This window comes from Symphodus melops (assembly GCF_947650265.1).
Source record: "Symphodus melops genome assembly, chromosome: 21".
Taxonomy (NCBI): domain Eukaryota; kingdom Metazoa; phylum Chordata; class Actinopteri; order Labriformes; family Labridae; genus Symphodus; species Symphodus melops.
Window position 1 is genome coordinate 20000237 of NC_136711.1, and position 18831 is coordinate 20019067.

At 50.1% G+C, this 18831-nt stretch overlaps 2 protein-coding genes and 1 pseudogene across 4 annotated transcripts; 1 reads left to right on the plus strand and 2 right to left on the minus strand.

Annotated features, from left to right (window-relative positions):
• Positions 1-1148: 1148 nt before the first annotated feature.
• fads6 (fatty acid desaturase 6) lies at positions 1149-7004 on the minus strand. Its single transcript, XM_079333701.1, has 7 exons — positions 6953-7004; positions 6332-6643; positions 4703-4869; positions 2929-3109; positions 2656-2843; positions 1609-1788; positions 1149-1536 (listed from the first exon to the last, which is right to left on the minus strand). Exons 2-7 carry the CDS (start codon positions 6573-6575, stop codon positions 1387-1389), a joined length of 1110 nt encoding a protein of 369 aa, XP_079189827.1. The 5' UTR covers positions 6576-6643; positions 6953-7004; the 3' UTR covers positions 1149-1386.
• A 451-nt stretch (positions 7005-7455) lies between these two features.
• On the minus strand, positions 7456-13404 carry ush1gb (Usher syndrome 1Gb (autosomal recessive)). Of its 2 annotated transcripts, none has more exons than XM_079333688.1 (4): positions 13093-13404; positions 10137-10584; positions 9237-10059; positions 7456-8726 (listed from the first exon to the last, which is right to left on the minus strand). In XM_079333688.1, the coding sequence occupies exons 1-3, from the start codon at positions 13254-13256 to the stop codon at positions 9238-9240; spliced, it is 1434 nt and encodes a 477-aa protein (XP_079189814.1). In that variant the 5' UTR covers positions 13257-13404; the 3' UTR covers positions 7456-8726; position 9237. The 2 variants fall into 2 exon arrangements, with proteins under 2 accessions (XP_079189814.1, XP_079189813.1); XM_079333687.1 differs by having other exon boundaries at positions 7456-8722; positions 9233-10059.
• A 1082-nt stretch (positions 13405-14486) lies between these two features.
• On the plus strand, positions 14487-18827 carry LOC306842202 (proton channel OTOP3-like; annotated as a pseudogene). The gene is made up of 7 exons (XR_013781765.1): positions 14487-14820; positions 14987-15123; positions 15798-15856; positions 15984-16123; positions 16557-17239; positions 18053-18217; positions 18309-18827. The product of XR_013781765.1 is annotated as a proton channel OTOP3-like (transcript).
• The last annotated feature ends 4 nt before the right edge of the window (positions 18828-18831 follow it).

Consider the following 18831-nt stretch of genomic DNA (forward strand, 5'->3'; position numbering starts at 1 on the left):
AGCTTCAAAGGCCTCCAGTATGTGACATGTTCAGAACAAACTTTCAGATCAAAACAAACTCGGTCTTCGAAAGCTGGAGGGAGGAGCTCAAGGTTAAAGGGGGAGGGGCTTACGCAAGAAAAACAACTAAGCATGTCTTAGCTTCTAAATAAAGCACCGTCCTCGTCTTTGTGAACACAGAGCCAAGAACAACACATCCGCCTGATGATCATGTTTTTAAACCAGAACAGGCTGTTTCTGTGTCTGTAGCTTTAAATATGTAAATGAGCTGTGTCTGACCACGCCCCCTCTCTGGAAGGGCTCGGGTGTACTCGCTGCTTTCTGGCTCCATGTCCTATTGTTTACGGTGAGAAGGCAGACTCAGAGGGCAGAACAAACACCTAGCTGTGGGAGTGACAGTAAATTGAATATTCGATGATGTAAAACAGCCAAACAAAGTGAAAATCATGAACTTTTATTATTTATTTAACAGAAAACACACGTCCTAATGTAACTACAGTGCAGTGTAGATTTGCCTCTGAGCCGATCGGACACATTCAAAACATTCAAACAGAAACAATCATCTGTTGCCATGGAAACGGGGGCCTAGATCTCAGCCTCATAATCCAGTAGCAGGTTTTTTTTTTCAGCATTTTTTTTAGGTTGTTAGAAAGATCTACAAAGTCTAAAGCACGCTTTTCAACGCGATGAGATACAAAGATTCAGTTCAAGTTTACTGAGACCTAAACAAGAGCCAGAGAGAGGATTAGCCTAGCTTAGCATAAAGGAATTAAACCCTACCGTTCTCTCCAAGGTTAGATATGAAGTTAGTTTTCATCGGTAAGACATTTTTCTTTACACGTCATAAAACTGTAGTTTTATTGATTGTGCCGTCATGTATCATTCTCTAAATTAAATAAAGACTTTATGCTAATCGTATAAAAAACGTTGTTTTAAAACCTCAAACAGTCAATTTTTTAATTCAATTTTTCCTGCATTTTGTCTGTTGTGCTTTAGTTCCTGAAACGTTTGGGCGTAATGGTCCTTTAATGTTGCTTTATTGCTAATATCGTGTGCTTGTGTGTCTTGCATAGATTGTACGATGTTGCGTCTGATAATAACGTTGTGAAGCAGATGAGTGGGCGTGTCTTATCTCCCCCCCCCCCCCCCCCCGGCCCGGCCCATGTTTACACTGACGGCTTTTAAACAACCTCAAACAGAGTGGAAAAAAATCAGCAAATAAATCTCTGAGAAGTCAACGATGTGAATGAGCTCCTGATCAAATGACGTCATTGATTAAACACCTGTGTGTGTGTGTGTGTGTGTGTGTGTGTGTGTGGAGGTGGTCACACGTCAGCAGAAATGAACTCAAAGCAGCAGTCTTTAGTGGTCTCGGCTGGTCCTCGCTCACTGCACGCCCACCAGCTCGGTGATGGCCGGAGCGAACACCATCAGCTCCTGGTACTTGTTGAAGAAAAGCTGCAGGCGGGACAGGTAGCGGTCCTCCTGGTAGGGAAGCTTCTTCTCAGTCAGGTACTTTGACACGACCGGCTTCACCTGCGGAGACACGCGCTCACATTAGAAGGTTCTTAATGACGTGTGTGGAACTGCAGGCCGATGGTGTCGTACCTTCAGACACATGTTGTCAGACAGGAAGGGGAAGAGATGGTGCTCCACGTGGCAGTTGATGAGCGAGTGTCCAAAAATCCAGTCCAGCACGAAGTTCCTGGGCAGGTTCAGGACCCCGTGCGTCATCTGGTAGACCCTCTTTGGCCGGCTGGTCGGGGAGAACATGGGGAGGCCGATGTGCTGCGGAGCGAACGCAGGGTTTGAAAAAAAACGTGTGGTTAAATATCTGCAACACAGAGGCCGCCGCAGCGTGCACTCAGGACGGGCCGAGAGCTCCCGGGACGCCGCTGAGGTTTGAATCTGGATGTGATGTCACCACAGTGGAAATGAAACGAGCGCTGACGGCTCCCTGCTGTAATCACGGCGAGAAGCTTGAATCCACAAACCAACCAACGAGACGAGAGAACTCTGATCAACAACCTTAAAACTCTGAAGCGTCTGTTCGACTCCTCCGGGCTGCCGAGCTGACGCTGCTCAAATTCATTTTTAAAGGACAACACACACACACACACACACACACACAGATACAACACACACACTGCTCACTCCTCCTCTGATGCTTCCTCCCTATTGGCTGAAAACACGCGAGGCCGAGGCGTGGACACGTATCGAGGGAGATCAGAGGAGTTTTAAGTTCACAGTGTTTTCAAAGGTCAGCCTCAGCACCGACCGCCGCAAAGAGCGAGCAGACCCCCCACAGAGAACACACACACACACACACACACACACACACACACACACACACACACACACTTCACACTTTGATCAGAACAATGCACAATGAGCTGCTCGGCCTGTCGGACGCCAACACGGGAAATCATGCATGAACACGTCCAGTTTATCCCTTCAGATGAAAAGGCTGCCGCCGCTCAGACTCGCTGTCGTCAGTATTTAGACTGGACCGCTGCCACAGTCTCATCTACAGTTCATCATCCAATGTGATATGAGGAATTCTGCAGCCCGCCTTCTCGCCCGCCGCGCCCCTGACTCCCCCTCCCTCGGCGCGTCCTGACACTCTCGTGTTGAGCTCCTGCAGGGAATCCTCACCTGGAAGATGTTGACGTGAATGTAGGGCACAGAGAACATGGCTCTGCAGACCAGCATGCAGAGCAGGGCGCTGAGCGGCGACAGGAACCCGGAGACGTGGATCAGCAGCCAGTACTGCGAGTACAGGCCCAGTGTGACCATCAGGACGGTCCGACAGACGAGGAGCGGAGAGTTTCCTCTGAGGTGAGCTGGAAGTCAGAGAACACACACAGGCCGGGTCACACGGGGAGGAAGATACCCAATCACATCGAGTGACCCCGTGGGTCCGCTTACCAAGTGCAACGAGCGGCGTGATGATGGGCACGCTCAGAGGGGCGATGAACAGGTACACAGTGCGGGGCAGGAATGGGACCTTCCACACGCTGGAGTCGCCCAGTCCAATCACGTTCGTGTGAGCGTGATGCATCTTAATGTGACCCTGAACGCCGGCCCGCGCCGAGAATGAGCCGCAGACCTGAAAGAGGGAGGAACACAAGGACACACGACACGAGATGATGAAAACACAAACAACATACGTGAAAGATACTAAGCCCCGCCCCCCTCCTCTCACACAGGTCACCTGTAGAGACACTGTAGCTTCAGTGTTTAGCCAGCTCTGCATGTGCTGGACATTGTAGCTTCAGTGTTTAGCCAGCTCTGCATGTGCTGGACATTGTAGCTTCAGTGTTTAGCCAGCTCTGCATGTGGTGGACACTGTAGCTTCAGTGTTTAGCCAGCTCAGCATGCGGTGGACACTGTAGCTTCAGTGTTTAGCCAGCTCTGCATGTGGTGGACACTGTAGCTTCAGTGTTTAGCCAGCTCTGCATGTGGTGGACACTGTAGCTTCAGTGTTTAGCCAGCTCTGCATGTGGTGGACACTGTAGCTTCAGTGTTTAGCCAGCTCTGCATGGGTCTGTAAAGCTTTCTGCGTTCTAACCTCTCTCCATGTTTCATCTCCAACATTGATCCTAGTCTGAGCAGCTTTCTGCTGCTGGAGCTTATTAGAAACATGCAGAGGCTTTTTAGCTCGGGTACAATCACTTCTATCTGAAGCAGTTCCACTGCCCGCTTCCATCGCTGCAACACCTGTTCACCTGATAACTGCTCTCATATCTGAACAGATAGTTAACCTGTAACACTGTATTCTGATTGGAGGGAAAGGGTCAATTTGACACAAAACAGCGTGGGGAAGTTCACGAGTCCTTGTTTACTGAACGTTCAGTAAACATCCGTGTTGACGTGTCCTGTTCACTGAATTGATTTTCAGCGAGGTTATAAACCGAGGTCCAATAAGAGGTCGTGTTTGCCTTTATTTACTGACTATGCCTCACTGCACCCTCGTGTCCTTTACACCTGGACTCTCTTGAATGCTTCTTTTTAATGCTGACGTTATTGTGTCCAGAAATGTGTAAAAGGGCTTCTGGGTTTTCTGCACCCTCAGCCTGGAATCTGTTTCAAAATGACTTAAAACTAAAGGAGCTGGTGTCCTTGAAAGTTTTGTAAATCGCACCTTTGTGTATTTGACTGCTACTTTGTTTTTGTTTTGCTGCTTCCTGTCTTGGCCAGCTCTCCCTTGAAAAAGAGGTTCTTAATCTTAATAGGACCAACCCGGTTAAATAAATAAAAAATATTTTTTATTCTCATTTATTCCCAGATATTGTGATTTATCTAACGTTATACATGCTTGTATTATAAAATACATTTTTATTTAGCCTATAGTAGCAACTTTCAGAAGTATGAGACTCAGATCTTTAAATCAACATTACAAAAGAACTTGTAGTTCCTCAGTGTACCACTAGAGGGAACTGGTACAAGAGACAAGTCACTAAAATATAAAGACAGAGCCAGTTAGCTTAGCATAAAGACTTGGAACAGGGCAAACAGCTCACCAGGCTACGACCAGAACTTTAGTGTGAGATATGCAAACTGTTTTCAGTTTTTATGCTAAGCTAACTAGCTCTGTGTTGAAGCTAAACACAAACTCTGTGAGAGGCGAATGAGCACTTTTCTGTCACTGTTCCTTTAAATGTCTCGCTGCAGGTTTCTTCCACAGACTGGACCGGCTCACCTCGATGAAGAAGATGGCCCAGAACTTGGCCCAGGTCTGGGACTCGCTCAGCGCCCCGTGACTGGCCAGGTGTGTCCCTTTAATGGTGAGGACGGCGTGAGCCACGCCCATCAGCAGCACGCCGGCTGTGAACCACAGCAGGTGAGAGGAACCGAGCAGCAGGAAGGCTGAGAGACACACACACACACACACACACACACACACACACACACACACACACACACAGAGTTGTAACAAACACGTAATCTGTCTTTACAGAACTCAAGTGTTGACTTCACACAGGAAGCGTTTTTTCAACCAAAATGTAAACATCACAAATCACCAGGATGGATTTTACGTTTAGTTTTATTCTCATCATTTGCCAAAATATACCATTATTGTGGGTTCACAAGTAGTGCAGTGAATGCTCTACTTGTGAACCACGTGAAGGTCGGGGTCCTGGGCCCGTGGTCACGGATTTGTGTGCTGCTACATAAAAACTGAGGAGTCGTGTTTTAGGTCCATAAAAGGCGACTTCCCCATCCTGTGAATCCCTGAGCTGCTGGCTGTGGAGGTGTTTGACTCTGCAGACCCGCTGATCCACATCACGCCGCCGTGTGCACAGAAACACGCCGCGTCTTACAGCTCAGGTGAACGACTGACACTCGATCCTCAGTGACTGACACGATGACCTCACCGTGTCACTCCTCCACGGGAAGAAGGGACCTGACAGGAGGCAGGAGTGAACCTTCACCCAGTCGATCTGACCTTGAACGTCATCACTTTAAATCACCCGGTTGTTACAGTCGCTTTAATAAACCTGCAGCGCGCGCGCTCTCCTTCCTAACCCAATAAAACGACGCAACTCGTATTTCAAGGCCGCCTGCTTTGAGTTATGTCACAAGATGGGAGATATCAGTTGACCTCCTCAGCACCGCACTCTGGGACTCCACTCAAAGAGGTGAATATGAAGGGACTGAATGTGTCACAGCAGAAGACAAATCACACAGTGCAAAATTAAATAAGACAAAAATGTTATTGCACTAGTGGTCCCATAAATTATTATTGCATGCAAATCAAATGAAATAAAGTCCAGATAAGATCAGGTGGTGATGACATCTTATAAGATTATTATTGCAGGGGGGGGGGAGTGTGTGTGTAGTTCATGAGCTGCAGCAGTGAAGGTGCAGACGACAGTAACACCTGGACCTCAGGTGTCACACGAGACACTCGTCCTAATCGAGCGGCATGCAGCCCATCAAGGGACACCGTGGGAGTGTGAAGCTGCCATGACGACACACACACACACACACACAAACACACACACTGAATGGGATGTTTTAGATGATGCAAATGAAGTTAGGACACGATACAAACCCTCGATACAAATATCTGTCCTGCTGTTTTGTTGAGTTAGTTTTATTCGAGGTCAGTGAAAGACAGAAACGCTCTGAGCTGTGTTTTAGATTTTTATCAGGGTCACTTCACATCTTAAGTCTTATTTCTCTCTGCAGCTGCTGTGTTGGACTAAAATCTGAAGAAAATTAGAAAAAGGAGCAACATGTTTGGTTTTTTTCTCCCCTCTTCAGAAACATTTCCGACCAATCAGAAGCAGCTGTCGACGTTGGGCAGCTGTGTGGAGTTTCTTACCGGGTGGCAGGCTGAGGAAAGCTGCTGCCAGGATGCTGCAGTCCTTGCCCCTCCTCTCCCACCAGCTGCTCTCCTTCACCGTCATCTGCACCAGCCGCGTCAGCTCCATCATCAGGGACTCCTTCTCCACCTCTGCGTCCACCGTCCCCCCGTCCCCCTTCATCTGTCCCCCGCTGCGATCCCCTCTCCTCTTCACCAGCGTCTCCTCCTTTCCTTCCCTCCACTCCTCCGGTACGGGCTGCATGTCAGCTCCTGCGCTCGGGGACCAGGACGGCTCCAAACAAACTCACCCTGCGGAGTACACGCTGCACCCTGAGGACAAAGTGTCCAGGTCAAAGTCAGCATTGCAAAAGTGTTTCTTGGCGTAGAAGCATTGTCAGAGAGGCCCAGCCCCCTTTCACGCTGCTTCAAGAGCCGTGTGAACCCTCCTCTCTCTCTCTCCCCCCCCCCCCCTCCTCTCCTCTCTCATCTCTCGTCTTACTCCGTTTCCTCCTTTTTTCCCCCCCGCTCTGTCAGCTGACTCCCACCGTGGAATTCACTGGCCCACGCCCGGAAAACATGCAAAGCTGCCCTGTGACGTTACAGATCCAAAAAAAAAAAAAAAAAAAAAAAAAAGCTCACACAGGCAGCACAGCTCCGTCTCTCTCCTCTCTGGTGTCTCATACATTCTGCATGTCGCTCACCCCACTCTGTTCCTTTGTGTCACCCCCCCCCCCCCCCGCCCTCCTCCTCCTCCTCCTCATCTCTGTAACCTTGGCAATCATCCTGGGAAAAGAGAAGGCGAAAGAGGGATTAACGGGGGCAGTTGTTTCTTCACTGGGGGAAAGGTTTCAGGAGATGGTGTGCAGGAATGTGCTCTGACAGGCTGACTGTCTGCACAGATGAGAGGACAGATCTGTGTTTACACGTCTGATGTCAGAGCTGCCTGTTTTTATTCTGCGCTCCAGGCTCTCTCAAAGACACAGCGTGTGTGTGTGTGTGTGTGTGTGTTTAATCCTGCACAGCTCTGAGCTTGCTGTTTGTGTTCACACGTGCTCTTAGCGTGCATCATGTCAGCGTGCAGGCGGGAAAAAGGTTGAGGAGTAACAGCTCTGTGAAGTGACAGAAACTCAGACGACAAACGATCCTGTTTGAAGTTTATTTTAACAAAAGGTGATCATGGGCGTCGGTGCATCTGATACAAAACAACAACAACAAACATTCATGCACAGTCATTCTCCCGAGTGCACAGTGAAACCAGTGAAACCAGATCCACCCGAGCAACCTGAGATAACAGGGTTATCTCTCGCACACATAACCTCACAGGACGCCGCAGATTAACCAGAGGTCAACATACATGTGTCTGTGATAACAACGACGTGTGTACCGTACCAAAACTGTACAATGAGCACGAAATGAACAATACTGTAAAAAAACAACCAGCTGCAGTTTGCAGAGTCTCTGCGATGCCTTCACTGACCCAGCTGTCTCCACGTTGCCTTCACTGACCGAGCTGTCTCCGTGTTGCCTTCACTGACCGAGCTGTCTCCGTGTTGCCTTCACTGACCGAGCTGTCTCCGTGTTGCCTTCACTGACCGAGCTGTCTCCGTGTTGCCTTCACTGACCGAGCTGTCTCCGTGTTGCCTTCACTGACCGAGCTGTCTCCGTGTTGCCTTCACTGACCGAGCTGTCTCCGCGTTGCCTTCACTGACCGAGCTGTCTCCACGTTGCCTTCATTGACCGAGCTGTCTCCGCGTTGCCTTCACTGACCCAGCTGTCTCCGTGTTGCCTTCACTGACCCAGCTGTCTCCACGTTGCCTTCACTGACCGAGCTGTCTCCACGTTGCCTTCACTGACCGAGCTGTCTCCGCGTTGCCTTCACTGACCCAGCTGTCTCCGCGTTGCCTTCATTGACCGAGTTGTCTCCGTGTTGCCTTCACTGACCGAGCTGTCTCCGTGTTGCCTTCACTGACCCAGCTGTCTCCGCGTTGCCTTCACTGACCCAGCTGTCTCCGCGTTGCCTTCACTGACCCAGCTGTCTCCGCGTTGCCTTCATTGACCGAGTTGTCTCCGTGTTGCCTTCACTGACCCAGCTGTCTCCGTGTTGCCTTCACTGACCGAGCTGTCTCCGTGTTGCCTTCACTGACCCAGCTGTCTCCGTGTTGCCTTCACTGACCCAGCTGTCTCCGTGTTGCCTTCACCGACCGAGCTGTCTCCGTGTTGCCTTCACTGACCCAGCTGTCTCCGTGTTGCCTTCACTGACCGAGCTGTCCCCGTGTTGCCTTCACTGACTGTGGTATAACACACAGGAGACATCTTTGAGCTTGAATCAGCTTGAATTTCCCTCGGGATCAATAAAGTATCTATCTATCTATCTATCTATCTATCTTTAGCTCCTGGCGTTTCTTTGTCCTACCTGTGAACAGACAGAAACAGAATTACAGGACGTGTTCGGATGAAATGAGCGACGAGGTCTCAACCAAGAGGACTGAAAAAAGGACGGCGTTGGACAAAGACGAGAACACAAAACAACATTTATCTTTCAAATGTAGTCGAGTCCCCACAGCGCGTGTTATCGCATGTGACCACCAGATGGAGCCATTTAGACGGCTGCTCAGCCTCAGGCCCGCCTGTGTGTGTGTGTGTGTGTGTGTGTGTGTGACTACAGTAGAGAGGGAGCACGCCACACGCCACCAGGCTGCACATGAACTGTGAGCATGGTTTATGTACCCGCTCGTGTACTTTGACTTCACGCCGCCAGTCCGGTCGGGACTGTGAGGATTTCTGAGCGTGTGATGTCATAAACACAAAGAGGAAGCTGAAACTAGCAGCCGGGCTGTAGAGACAGATATCATCCTTCAGGAGGTGGTGGAGACCAAAACTTAGCAAAAAGAGATCCAATCAAATCTCTAAAGGACAAACTGACCTTAAAGCTCCGTGTCTTCAATGGCCTCTGGTTCGTCCAAGGTGTCCAGACGTCTCTTACAGGCGTCTAAAAGTTTCTTCCTGGGACCCAGCGGGATGTGAATGCTGCTGAGGTCTTGATCCGAACAGAGCAGCAGCGCCGCCAGGTCGATCTTCTCCCTCCGGAAAATCTGCATGAACTCCCCGAGGCCTTGAGACGCCAGGAAGGTCTCCAGAGGACTGTTCTCCGGCTCGCAGTCCTCGTCCAGACCCACATCGGCCTCGTCCCAGGGCAGCTCCTGGAGGTTTCTCTCCTGCAGGCTCAGAGCGCTGCCGATGCTGTCCTCGTCGAAGCTGGGCGAGCGGCGAGGCAGCTGTCCCCGTAGGCGAACGTTCGGCGCCCGTCCTGCAGGCTCACTTCCCGCCACGCTCCCCTCAGCTCCCATTCCGAACATCCCCCGGGTCATGTAGCTCCTCCTGAACACCATGGTGCCGAGGCCGGGGCGGGTGAACAGGGAGTCGCGTCCAGAGTCGGCGCTGATCTCAGAATAGGCGGCGTCGTACAGACCCGGGTCGCTCAAGGCGCGGGAGACGGTGTCGGCGTCGTCGTCGGCGTTCTCGTCTCGAGGGAACATGTCGCGGATGTTGAGGCGCGATCGCTCCTTCGGGTTGGCGTACGTGCCCTGCTTGAGGAACATGACGTCGTTGCCGAGCTGCAGGCCGGACAGCGAGCGCACACTTTTCCTCCCGTCCTCGTAGATCTTGAACGTCCCGTCGACCTGCTTCTTCTTCTCCAGCTTCTTCTGGATCTTGGCCTTCCCCTTGGACGTGGAGTGCAGGGTGGCCTGAGGGAGGAGTTGGACAGCGTTAGTCGTCGCCAACAAAGAGAACGCCAGATTTACACCCCCACCTGACGACCCACCTGCGAGTACGGCATGTTGGAGGTGACCGTGTTGAACTTGCGGCTCAGCGTGCTGCCGCTGGCGTAGCTCGAGAAGCTGATGGCGTCCAGGTCGTCTAAGGCGGCGGACTCCTTCACGAACCTCCTCTCCATCCGTTCCCGGTGCTTCCTCTGCAGTTTCGCGCAATCCTTGATCCGGCGCTCCGCGGCGCGAAACGCCCGGTCCTTCAGCTTCCCAACCAGCTTCGGGTTGAGGGTGACCTGCTTGGCGGCGATGGAGTCCAGGTAGCGCACGCAGTCCATGTGTCCCTTCGTGGCGGCCATGTCCAGCGGGGTGTGGTAGTCGTTGTCCAGACACCACACGTTGGCACCGAACGCCACCAGGAAGGACAGGCAGTTGTGGTGGCCGTTGGCAGCCGCCAGGTGGAGAGGCGTGTTCCCCCAGATGTCGCACCTGTCAGGGTCACCTCTGGGACACACAAACACATGTTTATAGTTTCTTAACCCTGCAGGCCGCCTGCTCGGAGGACAACACCCTCTGAATCTGGCGTGCGACCGCTGGATGTGAACTTTGATATAATAGTTTGACCCATCTGTTAACATGGAGGAGGCGGAGCTTACGCCCTATACTGTCAGCAGCCAGCAGGGGGAGCTCTAAACCTTTTTTGTGCTTCAGTTGAGGGGAGGAAGCCCGCCGTCTGCTCGAAAGAAACGACGGACTCATGAATGAGATCACCTCCGCTCATGACTCAGCGCCGTGGCGTGGCGTGGCGTGGCGTGGAGAAGACTTAACCCGGTTCATTGAGAAACTGAACCTGACTGAGCTGATCCCCTTACAGACTGAACTCAGGGCGTAAGATGACTCACTGCACCCACAGGTCCGTCTCCTGCTCAAAGAAGAGGACACTGTGGTAACGTCCTCATCATGGATCTGATTCAGACTCCAGAGCCGACCTCAGGCTCCTCCTCTTCCTGTTTGTTTTCTCCCCGCCTGCACGGCACGGCCCCCGATCAATTATTCAAACTCTGCAGGTTAAACATGACAGAGGTGAGTCTGCATTATTCATCCCTCACACCCGCACTCTTCTCCTGCAGACACCTGTTCCCACACTCTGCAGGCTCGCCGCCTCCAAGGACCTGATTTCTGCTGCCAATCATCCCGTCAGAGGTCACATGGGTTTTGTATTTTTAGCGTTGATACATTTCCAAGTCAGCTGAAGGAGATTAACAGATGAAATGTTTCACAGCAGGAAGGAATCACACCGAACTGTGTCAGACAGTAACTCGACCTCCTTCAGCTCCGCCAGCAGCAGATCGGACGAGACGACGATAAACAGACCGCAGAGAGAGAGAGACGAGTTTCACACTGAGGGCGCCAAAAGATCATCTGCTCGCTCCTAAATCCCACAGTCCACTTCACGTGGGGTCCGATATGTTTTTAAGCTAACAGTGGCTTTTAGCTCCAGACTGAAATATCTCAACGATTGCTGGATGACCTGCTCTGACTTTAGCACCTGCATGAAACCAAAACAAACTGCTGTTTGGCCACGCCTCCTCCATCCTGAAGCCTCCGCCCCCCCCTCCAGAGACACACCTCCAACCACTCTCCACTAAACGTATAAAATCCACTCTGATCCTGTATTTGATCATGTCTATAAACCCCTCTATTTCAGCCCTGCTCAGAACAGGCTGTTTCTGTGTCTGTAGCTTTAAATATGTAAATGAGCTGTGTCTGACCACGCCCCCTCTCTGGAAGGGCTCGGGTGTACTCGCTGCTTTCTGGCTCCATGTCCTATTGTTTACGGTGAGAAGGCAGACTCAGAGGGCAGAACAAACACCTAGCTGTGGGAGTGTCACCCACCTGGGGGAGGGGCTACTGCCCTTTGTGATGTCATGAAGGGAACATCTCCAAACGGCCTGTTTGAGCGACACATTTTTGGACTTTTCTTATCACTGGGGGATTTGTAGACAGACTAGAGACACATGTTAGAGTGAGAGGATTTAACAGAACATGTGACCTTTAAACATCGATTAGAGGAAGGTCGTGACATTCTGACTTTATTTCATATTTAACGGCGCTGCGATTAAAAGCTTTCAAACTGAATTTCCGTTCTTTTTCGCTTCACTTCCTCTCTGCACTGAATCCTCCAGAGACCGGGACGAGGACTCCCTCTCCATCACCGTGACCTTTCCCCGTGTCTGTACTCACTCCACCACGTCGAATCAATCTCACTTACTGCTGCTTTATAAAGCTTTAATAACATTATACTGCATGAAGGCCACGCCCACTTTGGAAAGGTCTCCGTTTGGATTTTAAATCAGAGCAACCAATGAGAGGCTGTTTCCACATCATGACCCCCGGTTAAAGCCACATCCTTTCCCAGTGTTATGATCTAAGTGGGATTTTTCACCCGGGGGGGGGGGGGGCTGTAAAGTGACCTTTTCAGAGTAATCAGGCATGAAGATGTTAAACCCTCCATCTCCTGCTGCTCTGATTGGATGAGAGATGCAGGTGAGTCAGACGATGGAAACACGGCCTACATGGATTTAAATCAGCGTTTACTGCATTATAAAGAATCTTTTTTTAAAGTATGAAATGCTGATCAGAAACACCTGATGACCTCTCGTGGTCAGGTCGCTCCCCACGCCAGGGTTCAAGTCCAACCTGCGGCTCCTTGTCTAAATAAAATGTTGAATTATTGATCAATAACAAACAGATGTCTGCCTGAATGAAGCTAGAGTTAGAGGTCCCTCAAGACAGGTGTAAAGTCATCTCAGAACAAGTGAAGGTTTTTGATTTCAAAAAGTTAAAATGTGTTCACTTCCTGTCAACTTTCTCTTCAGAATAAAATATGACATACAGGATGAAGGATGTTTATTAAAACAGCTGAGGCAGCAGGTGTGTGTGTGTGTGTGTGTGTGTGTCTGGATTAAAGAGGAGATGAAGTCGGTTCTGGTCCCGGGTCTCCGGACTCACCCTCTCCCCACGATGAGCCGGAGCGTCTCCAGGTTGCCGTGGTACGCGGCCCATAAGGTCGGTGTCATCCCATCCTCATCCGGGGCGTTCAGCTCCTTCCGTGTGGCCTCCTTCAGCACGTCCAGGTAGCCGTCCCGGGCCGCCCGGTGGTACCGGTCGTTCATGGCGACTCCGAGTTCGGGTCCATTGTAGTCCCGCAGGTTTGGCCCCGTTATTCCAGGGATCTCATTCCGGACAGGACGGCCTGAGAGCGGCGCGAGCTGACAGGCTGGTTGTTAGGGAGACGAACACGAGGAGGGCTGGTTGTCAGGGGCGCGTCATCATAGCCCCGCCCCCTTTCAACGTCACATTTAAACACAAGAGAAGGCTGCAGCACATCAGGAGAATATGACAAATAACATAAAACAGGATAAAAGTAAATTTAATATTTAAGCTCATCACGTGGTGAAATACGATTTCTTCTTCTGTTATTTAATTATTTGTATTTATTATTATATTATATTATATTATTATTATATTGTGCATTACTACAATGTGAATGTGGGATAATATGGAAACATGTCGAAGAGAAGATCCTGCAGCGTTGATCAAAATATTTCATACTTTGTGTTTCAAAGCAAATTAGGAAAATAAACTTTTTTGTTTCTCAAAAATGAAAGTGTGTTGAATTAAAGGATCCTAAAACAGTCAGACAAAGACATGCAGGTCCCTAAAACAAGGCAGCAAAGTTACTTTTTTTTACAGCGTGCAAAACCACCTTCATGATCCTTACTTGTATATTATCAGCAGTGGCGATTCTAGAGTCTGTCGGGGCCCGAGGGGAATTTAGTTGGGGGCCCCTCCACCCAGCGTCCACATACTCTTTATTCCTCTTCATTTGAGCCGTGCAAACATTCATAAAAAATGTTGGTTTTCACAGCAGAAATGCTCAGCGTGATGCTCAGCAGGGGACGGAGACGGAGTGCTGGCAGACGGGGCCACCTTAGAGGGGTTTCCTGCTGTCATTGATTAACAGTCTGTCAGCGCTCTGACTGTGTGTCGCAGCAGCTCTGCAGAGACGAGAGGGACGTTATGATCATTTGTCAGTTCCTCGTGTTGAATGTACGCAAACATTACCTGGCAGGAAGCCCATGCAGTTTGAACCCTTTCAAAATAAAGCAACGTCATTGAGGTTTGCAGATAAGTAAACAATGAACACCTGTCACACTCTCCCGTGGAGAGGGTGTGGATAATAAACAGGCCACACCTAAAGCAGCGTGAAAGGGGAAGTCAAGCCTGCACACGTTGAGCTCCAGGATTTAAGTGAAGGAGAGAAAAGCTGAAATCTGAAGGCAGAAAACAGAAGAATCAAAGTGAGAGTGGTTTAACAAAAAAGGACTAAAACAAAGCTGAATATGGATTCAGATCCTGGAGCGTTAGAGCTGGATTCACCTGCTGATGAACATCAGAATGAGGAGCATGACGCGGACCCGACGCTGCTTTGGGTTCCCGCTGGAAGGCGTCTGGTCTCGGGTCTGCTGGGCCTGAACGTGGGGCTGCTGGGGGCAGCTCTGGTGGTCGGGAACGCTTTAAACCCCACAGGCCTGAAGAACCAGGAGCCTCGGGTGTTCATGCTGCTGCTGATGGGGGTCGGTGCGGTCTGGATGCTGTGGTACCTGCTGTGGGCCCGGAGACAGCCCGGCTTCTGCACACACAAGGACCAGCACGCCGGGGGGGGCCCCGTCTCCTGTAAGCTCGCCTCTCTGAGGAGTGTGCAAACATGAAGCTGCTCAGATTTGCTCTTTTTTTTTGTTGCCATATCAGGGAGAGTTTTTGTTAATGCCCCTTAAAGTCAAGACCCTTCACTTTGTTTCTACCCTACATGTGACCTCATCCTGCTCCTGTTCTGGTCTAGTTGTGGTCCACGTCTTCGCTGGGTTCAGCCTGCTGCTGTACGTCTGCAGGATGGGATATTTCATCAGCACGCGGGAGTGTAAACCCGTCGCTCAAGTGCTCTCTCCATTCATCGAGGCTCTGTTTCTCACTCTGCAGGTATTTATATCCCACAGAGTCAACCCTTCAGACTCCTCAGACTTTGACCTCTCAGTGTGAAGTCACAGCTTATCGTAATCACAGTCGCACCCTGGATGAATACTGTGACTCCTTTCTGCTTCAGCAACCAATCACATTTTACAATCAGGTGTAAACAGCAACAGAGAATTAAGAGAAATGATCTTTATACATTCTGTGTGTTGTTAGCTCTTCATGCTCCTGCGTCTGTAGGGACTTGGGTTGGGAACCGGAGGGTCGCCGGTTCAAGTCCCGGCACGGACCAAGTCCGGAAACTGGTCTGGTAGCTGGAGAGGTGCCAGTCCATTTCCTGAGCACTGCCGAGGTGCCCCTGAGCAAGGCACCGAACCCCAAAAAACTGCTCTGGCGCGCTCGCTGTGGGCAGCCCCCTCACTTTGAGACCTCTCCATTAATGCAGAGTGAAAAAAAACGAATTTCCCCTCGTGGGATTAATAAAGTATATAAATAATAAATAAATAAAAATAAATAAATAAATAAATAAATAAAATAAATAAAATAAATAAAATAAATAAATAAATAAAAAAATAAATAAATAAATAAAATTAAATAAATAAATTAAATAAATTAAATAAATTAAATAAATTAAATAAATTAAATAACCTGTGGAATCACTTCTCTTCGTTTTCCTCTTGTAGACGTTTCTACTGTGGGCTCACTCCAAAGACTGCGTTCACAAACACAAGATCATCACCAGGTGCATCACAGGCTGAATGTATCGCAGCCGTTGGAAAGAGACTCGAGTTACTCGCTCTACATTTGCACATGTGATTTCCTGCCCTCATATATGAACGTGTGTTCATGTTTGCACTGGCGTGCTGCAGGTCGGGGCTGATGGCGATCCTCTCGGCTGACCTGCTGCTGTAGCTGAACGCGGTGACGGAGGAAACCATCCATGTGGAGATGAAGATGGACAAAGAGGGCGGTCTTAATGTCGGCAGCAGGAACTCATCAGAGTTAGCAGGTAGAGTCACATTATATCAGGCTGTTTGTTTCATTTGTTTTTATAGTTACTATAAATTAGTTGATGAAAGAAGCGAGAGATTTTCTCATTTCTAATAAAAATCACCGTCAGTAAAAAGTCACTAAATGGGAGTCAAGCTAGCGACAGGCTGAGAGCTGGAGCTGAGGCGGGTTTGAATGGGTGTGTATGTGACTTCCTGTGCTTCTGCAGCCAGCCTCTAGTGGACACTCCAGGAACTGCAGGATGTTCACACATTTGTCAACACCGGAGGTTGCAGCTTGAGCACAAGTCCAAAATCACTTAAATACTGCGTCACCCCATAGCTTATTGAGGTTTCTTTGAGGCCCCCCCCCCCCCCAAAAAAAAGTTATGAAATATTTGGTGCTAGCTTAAAAAAGTGAATCAGTCTTTAAGGATCTTCTTCTGCTTCCAGGATTCACGAACGTGACTTTCTGCCACTGCAGAGCGAGCGCCGCCTGCCTCGTCTTCAGGAGAGCCATTGAAATCCTTTATCCCTTCCACATGGAGTTTTACTTGATGGCGGGCTGCATGATCTACGTGATGTGGAAGAACGTTGGCCGCAGGACGAGTCCCGGTGACCACCACGTCGCTCAGACGCTTACCCTCCGTGTGGTCTGCCACGGCGAGATCTTTTTCGGCCTCGTGTTTGGCGGCCTGGTCCTCGTGGTGGGAGTCGTCACCTTCGTCCTCTATCACATTTTTGTGCGCCTGCCCCACCGTCGCCTCACCGCCTTCCTCATATTTTACGGTTACCACTTAGCCATCATGCCCGTCATGTCTCTGTGCAGCCTGGGCGGGACGCTCGTCCACCAGGTGGAGAGGAGGGCGAGCGTCAGGGGACGCAACCCGACACGAAGCCTGGACGTGATCCTCCTGCTCGCGGCAGCTCTGGGTCAGCTCGCCCTGGCTTACTTCTCTGTGGTGGCGGCCCTCGCTGTGGGGACTGAAGGACCCCTGGGGGACCTGGACTTGTCTTACTCCGTCCTCAGCCTGCTGGAGCTCATCCTGCAGAACATCTTCATCATCAAGGGACTTCACAGACACCCAAGACTCTTCGCCAAGAAGAAGGGGAAGCAGTGGGGCAACTTTTTCAAGGTACCTAAATTCACAGTTTACGTGCTACATGCTAATAGGCTAACATGCTAAATCAATCAAGGTCAAACTTTTTTTTTACATATTTGCAGAAAATCAAAACTTTGATAAAGTGAAGGCAGCTGCAGGGAGAGAAACTAAAAACAACTTTTTAAAATCTGGTTGTAGCCCAAAATAAATATGGCCGATCATTTGGCAACAGCTAACATTTTAGCTAACATCCAGTGGATGATTTTAGAGTCTGGTGGACCCCTAGGTGAAATTCATCTTGGGGCCCCTCCTACCAGCGTTCATGTAACGTCTGCCAGTTAACTCCTTGAGCTTTTTATCTGATTCACTGACAAACTTTGGTTTTCAAAGTAAAAATGAGTGCAAAGCCGTGCCAGACGATAGGGCCCCCTAAAGGAGGTTTCCGACTGTCGTTGCAAAATTTGCACATTTTGGTCCAATGCTTTGGTTTCAGTTTGTGAGCCCTCATGGGCCCCCCCGCCCCCATGCCTGTTGACAAGCAGCACCTCTGCACGCCATCCTTACTCCTTACAAATGTAGTGGACTACTTAGAGCAACTTGGGGTTAAATGTTTCGCCCAAGGACACACGACTGCAGGATCTGGGAATCGAACCCCGACCGACTCTACCACTGCGCTCCGTCTCTCTGCTCGCGAAAATCTTTAAACCTAAACGCACAATTGGATAAAGTGCTCGAATAGCGACCATCAGTTTTACACTACCTTCCCAATGCATTGTGGGATCTGCAGTCTTTCGGGTACGATCATGCTCTCTCAGGATGTCTGATGTATGATAAACCGTCCAACAGTCAAAGAAGAAGGCTGCTGATCCGACCCACGAGGAGCGGAGGACGGACGCGACGCTGCTGGAGGGGAACACGCCAGCTGCTGCTCAAGAGCATGATGGGAAAAAACCCTGGATGAAACGAGCCATTCGAGAAATCTGTGCTTTCCTCATCCTGTCGAACGTCATGGTAACGTCACGCGTGTTAATTATATCAACAGAGATGTGCCGTCTGTATTCACACTGTGTCTAAGCGTTTGTTTCTTTGGGGGGGGGGGCAGCTGTGGATCATTCCCGCGTTCGGAGTCCACCCTCAGTTCGAGAACGGCATCGGGAAGCGGTTCTTCGGCTTCAGCGCCTGGTTCGTCCTGGTGAACCTGAGTCAGCCGCTCAGCGTCTTCTACAGGATGCACTCAGTGGGCGCTCTGATGGAGCTGCTCCTCCACGCATGACCAGCGTGTGTGGAACCTGCTGTTCCCCACCAATCAGAGACCGGCAGCACTGCAGGGACTGCATGCTCTGACCTCGATAGTCCCTGGACCTTTAGAAAGTTCGAGACCCCCTAGAAGTAGATCTTTCACCCCAGAACTAAAGTCCCTCTTCCGCTAAGCAGTTCAGTTTGGGTCGTCTCGGCACGCCACGCGTTTTGTGACTAAAGCCGGGAAACATTCCCAAATTACCGACTGGTCCCGTCCTACTATTTGGGACCTTTCTGTTTTTCGGCCTTACCAAACCGTACTGATCCATAACGGACCGCTTGGAGGAAACGGGTCTTCAGTGTAGACCCTGGTTCCTAAAAGGTCA

Excerpts from the sequence above, each read along its gene's own strand:
- fads6 (XM_079333701.1), bottom strand. The coding sequence starts at position 6,575 with ATGCAGCCCGTACCGGAGGAGTGGAGGGAAGGAAAGGAGGAGACGCTG. Across the intron at positions 4,870-6,331 it reads TTTCCTCAGCCTGCCACCCG|CCTTCCTGCTGCTCGGTTCC; the intron begins GTAAGAAACTCC and ends TGTGTCTCTCAG. Across the intron at positions 3,110-4,702 it reads GGGCCATCTTCTTCATCGAG|GTCTGCGGCTCATTCTCGGC; the intron begins GTGAGCCGGTCC and ends TCCCTCTTTCAG.
- ush1gb (XM_079333688.1), bottom strand. The coding sequence starts at position 13,256 with ATGAACGACCGGTACCACCGGGCGGCCCGGGACGGCTACCTGGACGTG. Across the intron at positions 10,585-13,092 it reads CGGCTCATCGTGGGGAGAGG|AGGTGACCCTGACAGGTGCG; the intron begins GTGAGTCCGGAG and ends TGTGTGTCCCAG. Across the intron at positions 10,060-10,136 it reads CCAACATGCCGTACTCGCAG|GCCACCCTGCACTCCACGTC; the intron begins GTGGGTCGTCAG and ends CTCCTCCCTCAG.